Here is an 18,013-nt window from a genome sequence, read left to right on the forward strand (position 1 = left end):
ACGTAATATTTTATCGCCCATTCCGACTGGTCGATTATAAAAGCAAAGATAAATATTCCGCGTTTCTCTGCGCGAGCTTTCATATTTCCTGAATCATGCAAGTCGATAATGGACACAGGAAATGTAATCAGAGAACATACGATGCATATATACGGGAAAAAAAAACCATTGGAAAAACCAAAATCGCGCGCGAACGAATAATTTCTTAATAATTTGTAATAGAATGAAATTATGAATTATGAAAAATATGAAAGCAATTTTTAAATGCATATTCTCCTCTTGTATGGAATTTAAAAGTAACTGCTAAAAATAACAAACATTTTTAAGCAGGGATTGGTGTTGATACTGATAAGTTTTCTCAGATGTCAAATGTAAAATACTTATTTAATAATACCTGAAGCAAATATATAAATTTATGTTTTACATCCATTTGTCGCAGATGAACATAAATAAATCCGTTTGTCAATTTTTCTCGCGCGGTGGTACTTTTCGACGATTTGCTGATCGCGCGGGCTTTTATCGAAAACCATTGTCGTGTTACGAACGCGAATACATACAGTCGTATGGGACGCACTAATTTTGGCACAACTTCGCCGCGATACTTTTCGCGTAAACGTCGCTTTAATCAACGGACACACAGATTCAACTTCTTTCACGAGAAGACCATTCAAACGGCACGGAAAGCTGTGCGTGATTGTTCTAACAAGGGGGTTTATTCATACACACTCACGGTTTAAAACTAAAAACACTTCTCGTCCTCGAGACTGACAAGGCTCTCCGAGCCTTGTATGCATGAATTGCACTAATTTCTAACGCGTATTCTCTCTGTATTGCGATACAGACACACAATCTCTCAGCCAAGAGACTCCAGGCGACCACCGTGCGTCCTCGCCTGGTGGAAACTCTCTTACGCAATCGCTCTCTGGCAAACACACGCATGTGCGCGAACACTTTCCTCCATACGGTCGGCAAAAAGAAAGGACACTTGAATCTTCGTTCTCGAGAACACATAATACTTATATCACAGATAATGAGCGCCACTACGCCTTGGTGGCCGCGTTTGTGGCGACGGAATCCTGGTCGGGCTTGGTTGGCAGTGGCCTGTTCGCCATTTTGCTAGTAGATGCGGAAGTTTGCTGGGTTTCTGGCAGCTCCGAATAGAGATGGGCAGTTACGTCAGACGGCTCGGCGTATTCGCACAGCAACGAATGCGGCCTCTTATTGTTCGTTTTATTCGAAGCACCTAAGATACTGTCGCCGAGAGCCTTGAGAAAGCTCATCGGCCTAGCGGATTGATTCCTGCAGCTCGAATCCAGCTTTGGGCTTTGCGGTGGTCTGCTGCGATCGTCGGCATCGTAATCGAGGCTCCGTGGAAGACGATTGTTGCCGACAAGATGGTCGTTCACCACGTCCGGCGGTAACGGCTGTGGCGCTCTACCGATCAGGCTCTCCAGGATAGGTTGCGACAGTCGACTTGTACTGGGCACCGTCTCGTCGCCCGGCAATTCGGCGTATAAATGATTTTGATCGGTGGCACGCTGATCACGCGGTTGCGCGTATTCGGTGATGGGCGGTCTGGTACGTATCTCGGTTGGATGCAGCTTGTCCAAAGATGGTGCTTTGGTGCCAATATTTACGGACGGTCTCGGTGCTCCGCGAGGTCTTCTGATCCTCGGTCGGATCACGTCGTACGCGTTCTCTTCTCGATCGTCCGCCGGTTGCCGATCGTTGTTATTGTTGCAGCTCTCTTCGACTTTGATAAGATCGTATAGGTGCTCGATCATGTCCCTCGCCTGACTGTGATTGTCAGGATCGTTCAGCCGTTCCTGAAGATCCCTCAGGTACTCCTCTGTCAGCTCCTCCGGCAACGTTTGCGTAGCCTTGTTCTCCGTATATGGATAAACGTCACCTTCCCCATCGTCGTCCTCCGTACCTTCCGCTGGAGTGTCCATTTCAAGAATTCTGGTCTCCGCTTGGAGACCGGCGTATTCGTGAACGCTTAGTCTCGATATTGATCTAGCGGACGTCGCGGCGGTCATGCCGTTGCTGGACGAGAGCCAATTCGACAGATTTATCAGCGAGCCAGATATTAGTTTGGGACACACGCCGCGACGACGCATATAGAGAATTCCTGAGGCTAAGATCACGACAACGACGATGAAGACCGCCACGATGCAAACAATGACGATGATCCTCTTCTCGCGTTCCAACTGTTCCAGCTCGCTCATCTCCATATCGAAGAATCCCTTCTGCCTTGGATAGATGTGAGGACCCACGCTGGGTGGACTAACGCTCGGCTCTGGCTTGGGCGACGGTTTCTCGCAATCGACGTGCTTCTTCCGTTCCGTACATATAAGTTGCGTGAAGTTTTGCATAATCATGAAGCCCTTGGGCGGATTGAAGCACTTTTGCAAGAAGTCATCGAGTTTACAGTAGCTGGAGTTGATCATCCATAAATTGTTACCGCCTGTTATTTCGCTCATCCAACTTTCGAGATTGCACCTGCATTCTTCTTGAGTGAAGTAATTGTTACCAACGCGCGCAGAGTTCACTTTCTGCGACAACATTGCAAATCTGAGGGATCCCGGCCACGCCTTCTGTATTTCATTGCTCGTGAAGGAAAATTCGAGATTGGACGCCGAAGTGGCACTGACCTCCGCTTTAATCGCGTCGCTCTCTAAGTTGACGAAGACATTACGATCGATCGCTATGTGATTCCATTGATGTAGCACGATCGAGCCCTGTTTTAAATGTACGAATTCGTTGTTGTTAAAGGTGACAGTTGCTGCCGATGTATTAATGGCACCAGTGTCTACCTCGGACAATCTAAATGGAGGAAGAAATACAAGAGAAAAAAGATTAAAGCGCGTATCGATGAAAAAAATTCAATTTTAAGAAATTGAAAAGTAATGTAATTAAGGAATAAAAATTGAAAAATTGAAAAATTAATTCAGAAACATTAAATTGATTCTGCTTTTCAGAAAAAAAGAAAAATGTTTGCAAGTTTTCATTTTATTTTCTATAAATTTCTCCTGCTATCGTAGTAAGGATCGATAAAGTAAATTTAACGTTGACAACCTGGAATGTTGGATCGTGAGATTATCATGTCCGGCTCTGAAGGCTGCCGTGTTGATATTCTGAAGTTGTACATCGACAAATTCGAGACTTTGGATAAGCGCTCTGTCGCTAAAAGCACCGGACTGAATCTCCTGGATAGACGTGTTGCTAATAATCACGTTGAAGATGGTCATGGCACAAAAGGCATCCTTGCGTATGGTCCTCATCGAAATGTCGTCCATGCGAATTTCCGCGATAGCCGAAGGAAAAACCGACGTGGGTAACTCCTTTATCATCACATTTTGGAACATAATCTGTATCGAAGCAAATTATTAACTAATTATATTTTCGAGAAATGGCCGCTAATTAAGAATTATCTGCAAATTTTTCGATCTAATTAAACAACAATTCGTATCAGTGGAAATTAATACGAATCGCTCTGAGCTTCTCATTTAAAGTAACATTCAAAACGGAACATTACAAATAATAATATTATATAACTTGTTCATATTGACGTGTTATCTGATATCAGAAATTAATAGCATAATGTGTACCGAGGATGCGAATATCATATAGGCATATCAATATCAATAACATTATTGTAATGTTTAAAATAAAATAGATACGTGAGAGATTGTTTAACAATTTGTAATAGCGATACGGATAATAAATTTGAGAGAGATATCCGACCTTGGTCGCTGGTCCATGTCGACCGGATTGAGGCGCCTCGAATTTAAAGGCATTGCTGGAGAGCTCCAAGGACGGCACCTCCCTCACCTTGAGCCACAGCAGCCACGAGAAGGTATTTGGTTTTATCTCCACGTGTTTGCATCGTGATATCGAGACGCTCAGCGTGCCGCGCGTATTCCGGAAAGCATGACTCTCCAGGAACACGCTATTGCACTCCGACACTTCGAAGTGCGTGTTGGGCGCGCTGAGATTTTGCAAGGCCTGTCTTTTGGCGACCAGGCTGTTGATCTCCGAAACGTATACACGTTTCAGGGGTGCGCCCCCGCCAAACGCACCCGTTTGTATTCTCAGTTCTCGGCAGTGAGAGACCTCGAGTTCCGTTGCCTCCGGCGGAATGATCCCTTCGTGCAGCTCCACATTCTGAAATGAAAATAAAATGGAAGATAGAATATGGTATTGCAGAGTCTCTTATTATTTGCGAACGATTTACACGTTAACAAGCAATTAAAGAAGATTGCAACGCTGCACGGCGTTTGCATCGACATTGTGCCAAGGCCATGTGCCTCGTCATTCGCCTTCTCCATCCAGATTTACATCTTGGTTGCGTAATGCGTATCATAACAAGGCAATTGACTAAGAACGTTTTCTGGAAGCGTAATAAACGTGTATTCGTTTCTTTATTTAAGACTTTGCATGATTTACAACAGTCTCGTCCAGAATTATTGCGTTATCGAAAACTACATAATCTTATATATTTTGAACCGTAGAACAAAGAAGATACTCTTCTCATTAAAAAAATTTATAATATCTTCAAGTTACATTTAGCTGTGAAGAAATTTATATCATATAGATAGCATTCTGTGAGATAACGATATGTTATTTATTTTACTAAGTATAATCGTGAGTTATGAAAAGGAGAAATTTTGTTTATTTATAGTTTTTAAGGATGATTGGGCAAGTAATATCATAAAGCGTTAATTTTTATTCTCATTAAACAATAGAGTTTTATTTGAGTTGAGATATTAATATTTTTTCACTGATCTCTATATCTTCTTGGCAGTTATTTATAGAAGTTTATCTCAGCGTCAGCGTTTTGTCGAGATATTTCCTGAGCTAGCGATGATCGTATGTGACTTGGACTTCTTAACATCTCTTTCAGTCTTCTCTCAGCGTCATATTTGAAAGTATATCTAGATTGTGATAAGCTTTCTAAAAAGAGATACCCTGTATATCCTCGATACTGCGGCTGCAAAACAGCCGTGCGTCGTTGAAAATCGTTGAAAAATACAGGACATAGAAATATTCAGCGACCAGTCCGCGAATGATAATCCGAATCTCGCAGCCATTCGTAAAATCTGACTTTGGAAAATCCGATCCTCGTGAGATATGAATTTTCGACGATCCGTAAATAAATACTGTGAATAAACATCAGCGCCACTCCGATTTTTCGTTCACTTCGGAAAGGGTATCTTTTCTCGCGTTTATTAGAAATTATTTATTCTATTTCTATTTTTAGACCGGAGCTTCGTTTACCATGATGCATGTGAGTGCATCCGGTTCCTCCTGGCACCTTTGACCCACCCGACAACTAAATCTATTATCTGAAGATATTTTTGTCATTGAGATATCACGACACTGTTTATATAGGGGTCTGTTAAACATACTTGGGAGATACGACGTGTTAAGCAACATGTTAAGTAACCTTAAACTGCACGACGACTTGATTCATTACGCCTTCCATAATAAAATAAGAAAAATGCGACGCAGCGGATGTTAAGATGCAAACATTCGGCGATTGAACTATTTCATACGTGTCGCTATGCGCAAACATGGGCTAATTGATATTTCTTCGTTTACAGTTCTTCGTTTATCGTTTTATTTGCTTTTGCTTACATCATACGTCAAAGACTTCGACATAAAATGTACTACCGCATTCGAAAAGTTATCTCTTCATTGAAAAGTATTACCACAGTCAATAAAACCGTAAAAGATCACAGGCGTCATTCGTTTGAAATATTTCTTTTCTCGTTCTAAACAATGTTTCATCTCTCCGCGTGTATAATACAATAAAATTTCCGTGAGTTAGCGAAACGAAATTTTACTCTCTCCCCCGGTTGGATCTCTTCCAGATTCGAAACACGCGCGATGTTTACTTTCCATAGAAAATTATTTTGCTGCACATCCTGGTTTATTTTCACATTTGACTTCGGTTTATGCGGAAAAAAAAAAAAAACTCAAACAGACGTAGATGTATAATGCTGGTTCCTTCAAAGCACCGGAAAATCGTTTCAAGAGTTCATTAGAACACCGATGAGTCATACCACTGTTCGTATTCGTCGTGTCGAGTAATGCGTATGTTTCGACTTTCGCATCCCGTCTCTCAGTTACTCCATGGGTAACACGAGGCTCCGGTTTATTCTTTCATGTTTTGTCGTCTCATCGCGGTCGATCCTTCGTAATTCGCGGATTCAATTTCAACCGACGGGTGGTCACCCTTGAATGCTTCCTATCGAAAAAGAGAGAAAGAAAAAAAAAATATACGCTTCTCATCGGATATCGTTGTAGGTATATCCGTCGGATTAATGTAAATGTCGAGTGGTGTGAGATGAAATGTATCGCGATTACGAGGGCAGCTATGCCAGACGATCTCGTTGGCTTACGGTGACTGCAGCTTCATTACGATTCAGATTATCCGGACAGGTACGATCTCCGATAATATTGGATTCGGTTTCACGACAGCGTCCGCTAATGCATATCTACATAAAGCTCGGAAACACGTTCCTATCCGCTAAGCGTGGGATCCAGTCCAAACGAAATCATTTTGCACGGGATGTGTATTACCAATTTATCCGCTTCTGATATATTCGATTCTGATCGAATATTTTTACGATGTACGCTTTCGCTTCCTTTACAATTTTATTGACGAAATTGTATCGGCTATCAGCTGCGATGCGTCGCGAATTTTTCCTGCGCATTAAACCCCCCGCGTACACGCTAGTTCCAGTTGATAATGCCGCGGAGTGAAGTAAATGTAGCGGCGCCGGCCTGACGGTAGTTCGTTCCTAATTAAAAATAATGCGCTATTGCCTTAGCGTGAAATTTTCAACACAGGTGAAATTAATTAACGAAATGGAAGAACGCGGGAAAAACTGCGACGTCAAATGTATAAAAGCACGCTGCGTGACATGCTTACGCGCGTTCACATTGAATATTGTTTTCATTGTGTATCACTGGTTACTTTGGATGCGTCGTGCTGTGAAACAGCTGTTGCAGTCAACGGTTCTTTAGAATGGAGAGGAACGCGGTCTGCAGGTGCGGCGGAGGAAGGCGCGAACGTTGTGTGACATACATAAGTCGGAAAATGCATCTCTCTCTCTCTCTCTCTCTCTCTCTCTCTCTCTCTCCCTCCTCGATGAATGACTAAGACTGCTCCTCGAAAGTCATGCCATTTCATATGGTCGGTGTGACTCAAGGGTCGGGACACACGGATAACGCCGGTTATTTCTGCATCGCGGGCCTCGGGCACAAAGAGCGTATATCTCTTTCTCTCTCTCTCTCTCTCTCTCTCTCTCTCTCTCTCTCGGTCCCGCGCGAGTTACGAACGACATTAAAACGTCGGTGCGATTTAATTTTGCGGTACCGGGAACGAGGGATCGCGAGCTGGCCCGCAGCCATCATAGAATTTTCTATCGTTCACGATGTGTTCTAGGTTTAATTTCCATACTCGCCCGCGTCCCACGTTACAATATAATTGACATGCTAACAAGAGTCGCCGCTCTATTGAATATGGAAAACGTATAGGATCAATTCAACGTGCCAATTAACTATCCGTCGAAATGTTTCGTCGGATATTCAGTTCATCAAGAGGAGGGGGGAGGGGGGGGGAGGCTGGCTGCACAATTTTTTATTATTTGCTTTAAATTATTCTTGAGAAAACGTTCACGATGGCTTTTAGCTTGTCACGGACAAAGAGATCCGTGTAGAAACGTACGAGCTTCCGAAAACTTTTCTACCAGATGGAGTTATTCGAGAATGGTTACTCAATTTGTTCGAACCCGCCCTGAAACTTTAGACTAGAAATTTTTTTAATATCGCCTCGCCACGTTTCGCTTCGTTCCGCAACGGACCGTATCGAATCGTTTCCGTTATCGTTTCGGTTTAGTCCAGTTTCATATGTTCGAAGTAAAGTCTTTCGTGAGAGGAAATCCACGACGAGATTTCCTTGAATTCCGGCATTTTCACGATACATTTAACGCTAACAATAAGTGCACTGTCATTTCAATAATGTCTGTTTCATATGTAAATCAATTTGAACATAAGAATCAATTCGATTAGAAACTTTTATTTGATCTTGGCCTGCAGTTTTCTGGAGATGAATTCGAATTTCGAAGATTTTTTAAATATTTTGTGTGTGTGTGTGAGAGAGGGGGGGGGGGGGGGAGAACACGTTAATTAATGTCGCGCTATTTGTGATCAGCTATCCAAACAATTGTATGTGGCAACATTGTGGCAGAAACAGACTCGTAATATCCGAAGGAGCGTTGCTTTCTGGCAGATTGTAACATGGATTGCAAGACGGAGGTTGCAGTACATATACCGTTAGCGAAGGGAATCTCAAGAAAGCTGACTATCTAGAATATCGATGAATCGAAAGGGCCACGATGTCGTCGTCGTCGTCGCGCACGCGAGGAAACATTATTTCAACTTACACACAACGCGACCGGCGCTCGCTTGGAATGCATCGGAGCGGAAATAAAGGGAACAGACCACTTTAGCTGGATTGCGCGAATGCCGTCGGACTGCGGTTCTGTGGTAACCGACTTCGTTCTGCGGTATCGAGAAAAACTCGATAGTTTTGGCCGAACGCCACGTTCATGACGGATGAAAACGACCACGAAAACTCTACTTATTATAATGGTCTAATAAAACTTGCGTAGAGGTTTATACCGACATTAAAATATTTTCGCACGCATGTTACAGTCTTTCCAGCACTTGAACACGAGAGGAAATGATGCTGGAACGCTGCACGAGTTTCCGCATGTCAACTCTTAACTAATATCAGCTTATTTTGAAATACATTTCTCATTTTGTTAATGTAATTAGCTTTTAAAAATTAATTTGTATTTTTAAAAAATTTGCACAAAAACTGCAGATATGGTGAAATGTCTTATCGTTTTATTTTAATTACAATTATATACATTATTGCAATATATAAAACTACACATATCCGCGTAAATTGTTGGGTGGCTGTGCTGTTATTGTACGAAATCAGGTCTACCGAGGATCGACGAGTCACATCTGAAAAAGTGTACACGACTCATGCACGATCGATCACTATTGATCGACAATGTTTGTCAATATACTATAGATATACCTATGTCTTTTTTGAAAGTGTGACAACTCAACAACACAGATAATATATTTGAATGACGAAATAAATTAATAAATTTCCAAAATTTGCCTGTCAAATTTTTAACGCTGTTTACAATCTTACGTTTCGTCTATTTTGAGTGTTTGAGAAACTATGTGGAGGATTGCCACAAAGCTCTATATTGAATTCATCTCGACAGAGAGAAATCTACAATCTAAATTGTTTAAATTACTTGAGCTCGTCAGATTCTTCAAATTTCGTAATACTTACAAATTACAATCAAAGTTGTTTTCATATTGAAAATAAAAATACAAATATATTGCGAAGTTCTTTATATTGAATCCATGCCAAAGCACACGAGGATTAAGCTGAATCATTTAAATTATTTAAACTCGCTAGATTCTTCAAATTTCCTTCTTACATCTTAATTTTGTTTTCTCATTGAAAATAAAAATAAAAATATATCGTTAATCTTTCCAATTTCTATTAAGATTAAACATTATTGTAATTAAGCCAGTGCATTATGACTGACATGGATGAAGGATGAATAAAAATAAAAGACGAGGTACAAGAAGTTACGTAAGATGAATTATGTGTGAAAATAAGTTAGCGCCTTTCTATTGAATTTCTTTGCGTAGCCTTCGACATTCCTCCACTATTATCAAGTACAACCAACCTCGAAATTATGCGATGAGAAGCGCACCGCATCGAATGGATAAATAATTAAGCAGCTTCGAAGTACGTGTCGCGCATGTCGATTTCGCGTGTTGAATTCATGGCAGCCAGGTCACGTACATCAAAGATCCGCCGTTTGAATTGGAATCAACGAGGATATTTGACGGCCGTATATCATCGAGCGACGTATTAACTTCTAATAGAGGTGCTAATCGAAACGCAGATGACGTTCCCTCCGCGTTCGTCGCCACGACAATTCTCGTCATCCATGACGTCTAAATCCGTTTATCGGAGGTGTCAAGAGATGATCTTCGGGAGATGAATGAACCGGATAAGTGGAAGGTGCGCGGCAAAGGAGCGAAGGTCTATATGGGAGACCCTAAGTTTCTGTTTTCGTCACCGTCGAAGTTGTGCCACGGCTAATTGACACGCAGTTGGGAAACAACCCGGGTGTCTCCGTCATATAAAAATAACTCAATTCACTGCGTCTAGTTCTAGTTCGAGGTGAACGAAAGGAGGACACACAATCGAGTTATTCTAAACTCTGGCACGGAGAGAGATCTCTTAGGCCACCGTCTGCTCCCCTCGTCGAAATTAACCGGTCGTAAGTCTTTTTCAATTGAAGAAACAGAGAATGGTTACTTAATGGCTGACGACGGACAATGGAGAACAGCGATATTTGTGCTTTTAAATTGTCGAAATTAACTTTAAACTATAGAATATAAAATTTATATTAAAAAGTTTAAGATTTGGAGATAAAAATTTAATTTAGAAATAAAATATTTTATATTATCCGATATGTTCATTGATATATATACTGCGGATAATTTTGCGCAGTGAGACTGAATATTTAATACTATTCTCTGACATAACAAAATTATAATTATGCATTTCTCCCGTATCCTCTAATGGCGACTGTTAAACAATTCCGATTAATTACCTCGTGACTCATTAGTGCATTATTATCATATTTAAATATTATATTTGGCGATCGCAATAAAATTGTTCCAGATTTTTGACAAATTTATGTTATTCAGTATCATTATTCCTGAAGCTATTGAATTTATTTTAAATTAGTAAAAAATTATATTATATAATATAAGCTGACAAAGAGACCAGGATTTATTGCTAATCGAAGGAACAATAAAACTATTCGTTTCTGCTATAAGTATATGCCGCTATTTAGATATATTTTAATTATTACATTCGTTTAATCTGGTATAGATCAAATGTATCTAATCGTATCCACGATCTCCCGTCAATCATTAATTTCCTTCTTGGACGACGTTATTGATGTTCGAACGTTTCTAATATTCGGTAGCTTCGGCCGTGCCGTAAAGCAAACCGGCCACGTGGGTTTGACGTTTCGTGCGAAATAAAGTGCCACCGTTTGCAGACGCAAAGTTCTCCACCGTGATATCTCGTTCTTGCGAAATTCACGAAGCTCGAAGCGTAGCATTACGACGATCGCCGCGGGGAATGCCGGAAGTTAATTCGCGGAATGGCGATGCACCCACTGACACTTGGCTTCTCTCGCCGTGCGCTTCGCACGGGATGAAATTACTACTCGCCCTCGCATATGTGGATACACGGTAGGATATGCTTGCCTGTGCCGACATGTGAGAGCGAGCGAGCGAGCGAGCGCCATTATTCCGCCGGGGGCCTCGGCCGGGGTCGCGTCAAGGGATAATTCGGTTAATTGCCGCAGCACACCGGGTACTGGATGGCCTGCGATCTGCTAAGTGCGACGTGCTAGCCGCGCGCGCAGCAATCGCTCCCGTTTCATTTCTATCGCTTTAATCTCCCGCGATCTATACCTCCTGTATCTCCATTCGCTACACCGAATCCAGAGGACATTTTATCGATTGCTTACAGCGTCGCTGCACGATTGCTTCACGCGATTGCTGGAGGACGAGGAGTTTCTTCTCACTTCTCGCTAATTAAATTAATAAATATATAATTATGCTAAAGGAGATTAAGGGGAGAGCAGTCGTAGATAAGGCGAGAGAGGTACTATAGATTAATAAAGAGATAAAAGTTCCGACTACTCTGTAAATTCTTTCAAGTGGAATCTTATTTTAAAGAGTGGAAATTGCGCCAGGCTTGAAAAAGAGTGGCTCAATTTTCAGTCTGTAAGAGTAAAAGTTCATTCTTCAGGGTGACACAATTTACCACGAAAATTTTAGAGAATAATTACTACGGTAATAATATCATAAAAATTACATCTTACACACACACATACACACACATACCGAGAAAAAAAATCAATCTAATCAATTTTAATAAATATTGAGTTCAATACAGCCAACGAAACATTTAATTACAGTAAATAAATACTTGTTCAGCAAAAAGAATCGATTGTTAATCAAATGAACATTTCTTGTATCGAATAAATATATATCTTGATATTTAATAAATATTTAGTTGACAGTATTCAACTAAATATTTATTCAAATTGATTGTATTTTTTCTCAGTGTACAAATATTATAGAGAATTTATTATAGTAAATTACTATTATTTTAAATATTTTTATCAAGACATTTTTTTTTATCTTCTTCATTAAAAGAAAAGAGAGGGAATCTCTAACACACTATTGTTTTATTCGACGGCTTGCCTGGCGTTACACGCTGATAATTAAGAGCGAAGAGATTTAATTTGATACTGTACGTTCTTTCAAGTGTAAAATCTTTTATTAGGACAACGACACTCTATATTTATAAACATGCAATGAGATTGGCAGGGACATTTCTAACGTTAACCCGTTCACCCTCGCGCGCACACTCATTGGAATGTCCGGATTACGTTGCTACAGTTTCCAACGCAACGCGGAAGATACACAGCAAATGATCCAGGTCGAGCGAACGTAACCGTGCACGCGCATATTTACGCGATTGTCGGTCTCTGCCCGTATATATTCGCGCGTAACGTGTACACAAGGATGTATTTGTGCAGATAGGCGAGGCACTTCGCACGTGTGGCAAATCGCGATAATTCGCGAGGACTCGCGCGGGGGGGGGGGGGTGTTGGTTGGAGAACGAGAGTTATCGTTGCGAATGAACGAAGCAGGATGTCGAGCTATATCTACGCCCCCGGAGCAAATTCTCCAGACAAAGCCGGCAAACCGCAATCGACTCTCGGCTGCGCGTGCATGTATTGTGCTGCAGCGAGCCATCCTAAAATAATTTATCGTAGGGTTGCACGAGTCGCGAGGGGGATGGGGGAGGGTTGGGAAGGGCACGAGTGATAATGGCGCGTTCCGCGATCGAGATCGTGCCGGATCTTCCCTTTCCACCGAGCCATTTATTGGGTTATCGAAGTTATCGGGGCCGGTAGGATGTCGGCGGGAGAAACGCGGCTCCGAGATTCACGATTCGCATGAAAACGATAAAAGATCTCTCGCTCTCTCGCATCTCTTCACTAGGTGCGGCTAGTATGAAGCTGGGAAATTGTTTTCGTATCGACGCTCGCGGCTGCACGTTCGCCGATTTTAATTGTGAAATATTGCGCTGGGGCGCTCGAAGGTAGGTCGAAATTGCAACAGGAAACGATGATGACTTACAGATGGCGATCGTCGAATTTCCATGTGGAAATGTTCCCCTCAATTAGATCGCCATTGACCACAATTGATTGGTTAATCAATAGACGGCCGATACAGAGAGATTAAATTACTGTAAACGAAAGACGAGACGTTTTGAAATAATTTTATTGAAATTGATTTATTGAATAGTTTATTGTAAACTTATGATAATCATCGTACCGTTCATACAAGAGTATATACATTTTTTATTCTACTTCAGAAACTGCCGCTTATGTAACTTTACATTGATTCTTTTGCATTAACATGGAATAATGCACCAAGATCTTTAGATGCAAACGTATTAACTGCGTTGCTCGTAGATTACCGTAATTATCGTACTTATGCATCCTGGTCATATATATATATATTTCATAGTCGACCGCTACTTTCCTACTCTTTGCCGTACAATATAAATTCTAATATGCACACCTACACGTCGCTCGCTAACATTTTCTATTCTCTCGCACAAGGGTCGGAAAGTTGTAGACGTCGATTTACGTAAGATTATCCCGAACATTTCTCGCTTCCCGCCGATGCAAACCAAACCCGCATCATTTACGCTCTCTCGCGTTGACGCCCCGACCGGAGAGATACGTCGTGAACCAGAGTGTAATTCGTTGAAAGGGCCTATTGTGAATAAATTGAGCCGAGGCGAGGATCGGCCCGGCGTTCTATCGCGGCGCGGTTTTGTCCGCACGAAATTCCCACCGCTCTGCCCTTACCCGCTGTACCCTCCGGACCCTAAGCAACCACGTGAGCCGTCAATTTATTAATCCACCGGCAGCTGAAGTAGAAGCGAGGCGTATGAAAGAGACCGCGGAGGTGCGACCGTCCTCGAGAACGAGCCGGACATCGTAAAATTCGATACATTACACCTCGCAACCTTTTATTTTTGGAGATCTTATCCCGGGTTCGCAAGTCGGTTTGAAATTAATTGATTTTTAGGACAGTTTGACTTGATATCTACTAGATGTTCTATTGATCTTCGAAAGAAGATACATTTTTATCGATACGGCGTTGATAAAATATCGGTCTTCTTTGAAGATCAGTAGAAAAGATAGTCGACATCAAATGAAACGATCCGAAAAATCAATCAATATTAACTTGATTTCGTAACCTTTTGTGAACCAAGGCAGTTCTCCCCGCGTTTCTCTGAATTCCTCAACAATAATATTTTTAACTTTTTAAAAAATTATTTTTAATTCGATCTATTCGCGCGTCAATTACAAAATAAAAACAACAGCTACGGAGTAGCTTAAGCGAGAGAAAAGTTAAGTACACAGGTGGACAAAGTATGGTGAGAAGCCAGCAAAATCTGCTGCTCTGACGCCTACCAGGAAGAAAGAGGAAAGAGTTACAGTCATAAAAGCGCAAAAGTGGAACAAAGGCGCGGATGGTGAAAATAGATCGAATTCAGAATACAGAATGGATAATTACAAAACAATAAATTTAACAAGTAATTGCGCGTAGCGCAAGTTGCATTTCTATAAGCGGGGTCGTCGAACGTGCGTGCGGACGTATAGATGCGCGCGCGTCTATCTGGTGGCATCGTTTCCGTCCTAAGTGCCGCTATCGTTCTCGTACGATTTCACGCGGCACGTTATTTTCCAGTTCCGATTGTTAGGTTTATTTGCTCCACTCGAGATGATTATGATGGCGAGAGGAAGAGAGGGAGATAGAGACGGAGCGAGTTCGCAGGGGAATCAGAGAGAGAGAGAGAGAGAGAAAGAGAGAAAGAGGAGCGGCGTTGCTAGACCGTTGCAGAAAGAGCCAGCAGCGTAGATGCATGCAACCGCGGTTTAATCGGCGGCGCATTGTTTTCGCCGATTTACATTAACAGATTCAGCCCGCCTCCCCAACCATAATCGCGCGATCGGCTTGTAATCGAGTTAGTCGGGAAAAGCCGCCGCTTATTAACGGGTCCGTGAGTGTTAAATCGCACGTCTAAACTGCTGCCACGCCGAAATTGTTTCGGCGCAGTGGCCAGCACGTGGTGCGCCAACGTTAATTGTTGTTTCCACGTGTAATTTCGGGTCGACGACCACCGGATAACGGTGCCGTGGACCGTTCGAATTAAATCTTGGCGTTTGCATAGCACGATGCGCCTGAAGATGAAGTCTTTGAAATCAGCGACGCTATCAGCACTGAACTCACGAGCCGATCGTTCTCCGATCCAAATTCCAGTGGGTCCTTTAAATGTGAGAAATCTTACGTTCCTTTATTACCGTCAATGCTTAACGTCAATTGATACCGTTTTTTTTTCAACTAAGAGAATGAAAAAGGTTAAAGAAAAAGAAAGTTTTCCTTTAAAATATTCGACTCTAAAATTGAAATTGGAACGAAGTGAAAAAGGTAATTACATTACTTAAACTTAAGCGACGATGGTGAAATAGATTTCCAAGTTTTCGAACGGACGGAGCAAAAAATATTCGTGAAGCAGCTGGCTCGGACAATGCATCGTACCTCTACTTCGGTCGTAATGGACCCTCCGACCGGAAATTGCATGCGCCGGAAATCGCCTAGGTTCAACCGAATGCGTGAGGACGAATGCGAGAGACCTATCGGGTCGATCTACTCGTGCAAAGTGCCAAGCAAGTTGGCTATTGTCGGAAATCTTTCCACGTATCTAAGTTGCGCGAGGGTCATTGCGAGGAATTGCTTCTGTAAATTGTAATCGGATTTAACGACGCGATGTAACATGTCGATACACTGCTAAATACGTTGCTTTAATTCTTTAATATTTCAATTGAGTTTCTAGACTTTTTGAAACAAGAGAGATAAATTTGTTACTTCTACAGTCTGATCTGTTTTAAGTTACGATAAAAGTACGAGAGATAAACAAACGTCAGATAAGCAAAGATAAACGTCTATATGACACATGATGAATATAACGTCGTATTTTTTTTTTTTATTTTTTTTTTTAATAAATACGATTGTGGTCTAAGATAGCGGCGAATAGGACTGTGTATGAACTCATCCTTGCTTAACTCAATTACTTTTTATTTATAGACGGGATAAATGACCGTCAGAGGAAACGTCACATTATTTCCCTCGCGAGGGAGAGATACGCGAGAAATTACACATTTCTACACTCTTCTGAAATCGTGGCGATATCAGTATTCGATCACCGCGCTTGATCTGTCATTTCCGCCGATCGAATTAAAGTGTCCTTGTTTCGAGTGAACTTGTACGAGCCGGCAAGGAGTTGCCAGCCTGTTACCACGCGGCGAAGCTGGTAAATGGAATTAATGGCGTTGGAATGATAAGTGACGCCGTGGCTGAATCTGATTTGATTACCAAGTATTTGCCGTCCGGTAGTATAATAGTGACCTAACGCTGCCAATTGTTGTTTCTGTAGACACCGTCGGGCAAGCAAAACGACTTGTCATGACTCGTTTGGTCAATGCTCTTTGCTACCCGATTATATCATCCTTGAGAGCTAAATGTGTTTTTCGAGGGCCCTCTCAAAAAAACCAATGGCTCTCGGGCATCGCGTTTATTATTTCATTCTTAGGGATGGGATGGAGACGTATTATCGACTTGATTCATCGACATCAGTCACTTTGCTGTGTGTCAATTGCTGAGGATACCGGGTGCATGTTACTCTGTGCGTCACGCCTACGCTTAATATGGCAGGCGTTTATCGGACAGATAAAATTCACTCTCAATGATTTAAAAATTACACTAAAATTCACAAAAGAATCGTATCAGTTACATTTTATTCACGTAAATTAGCAGGACTGACGAATTTAAATATTTAAATTAAAATGTTAAATAATAAAAAATAATGAATAAAAAATATTGGTCAATACACGAGCTAATTAAAGGATATAAGATTAAATTGATAAATTATGCATTTATTCAAAAACTCACATACGTTTCGAGGCCGAATTTTTGTATATTTTTGCTTAGCATAACACAAAAAGCGAATTATCTTTATTTTAACAAGAAAATATTGATTTTAATTAGATTTTTACATGCGACCGAATATATTTATACATAATTGTTAGATTTTCTTCAGTATAAGTGACGATTTGACTACAAACGATTTACGGTAATCAGATATTTTTATTGTTATATCTTTCGATAATATTTAATAAATATTTTAAACACACACACACATATATATATATATATATATTAATTTGCTTGTAGCTCTCAGTTACATTTAATTTATTATTTAATGAAGAAATTCCATGAGAAAAAAATGTGTATTTTACATCTGTTTTATCACCGATTATTCGGAGCATGTTTAAAACGGAGCAGCCCGAAGATCGTAATAGTGAATGGCGACAAAGCAATGAAACGAAACGATTTAATAAGATCTTTAGACAGTGCGTCGGACTATTGCAAGAGAGAAGGCAGTGCTGTGAATGCCCCTTAAAACTGGTTTCCGTTGTGTTTCTATGTGAGCGTAGCGTAGATAGGGAATAGGCTTACTCCAGTTTGCGGTCAAGAAGCGTTCAAGAAATTTAATCTTCCCTTTCGAGGAAAAATTCGGGATTATCAGCTCTATTTATTACGTGCTCTCATGTTACATGCAGTAGTAAATTAATATAGGTATGTAATTCTTATTACATGAGCTAAAATGTAATTATTTTTATTTTTATTTTTTTAATATCAGTTTTAACTTATTATTTTC

General features: G+C 41.1%; 2 protein-coding genes across 2 annotated transcripts in view; one reads left to right on the plus strand and one right to left on the minus strand.

Moving 5' to 3' along the window:
* Positions 1–18,013, plus strand: part of LOC108750890 (E3 ubiquitin-protein ligase MYCBP2) — a 191,194-nt gene that overhangs the window by 154,014 nt on the left and 19,167 nt on the right. The window lies entirely within an intron of this gene.
* Positions 400–18,013, minus strand: part of LOC108750887 — a 19,981-nt gene continuing 2,367 nt past the window's right edge. The window contains exons 2-4 of the mRNA XM_018490721.1: positions 3,748–4,167; positions 3,079–3,371; positions 400–2,826 (exon numbers count right to left, since the gene is read on the minus strand). Coding sequence (XP_018346223.1) covers positions 1,041–2,826; positions 3,079–3,371; positions 3,748–4,167 — 2,499 coding nt within the window. The 3' untranslated portion in view covers positions 400–1,040. The remainder of the gene's footprint in view (positions 2,827–3,078; positions 3,372–3,747; positions 4,168–18,013) is intronic.

The sequence above is a fragment of the Trachymyrmex septentrionalis genome, unplaced genomic scaffold (assembly GCF_001594115.1).
Source record: "Trachymyrmex septentrionalis isolate Tsep2-gDNA-1 unplaced genomic scaffold, Tsep1.0 scaffold38, whole genome shotgun sequence".
Classification (NCBI taxonomy): Eukaryota; Metazoa; Arthropoda; class Insecta; order Hymenoptera; family Formicidae; genus Trachymyrmex; species Trachymyrmex septentrionalis.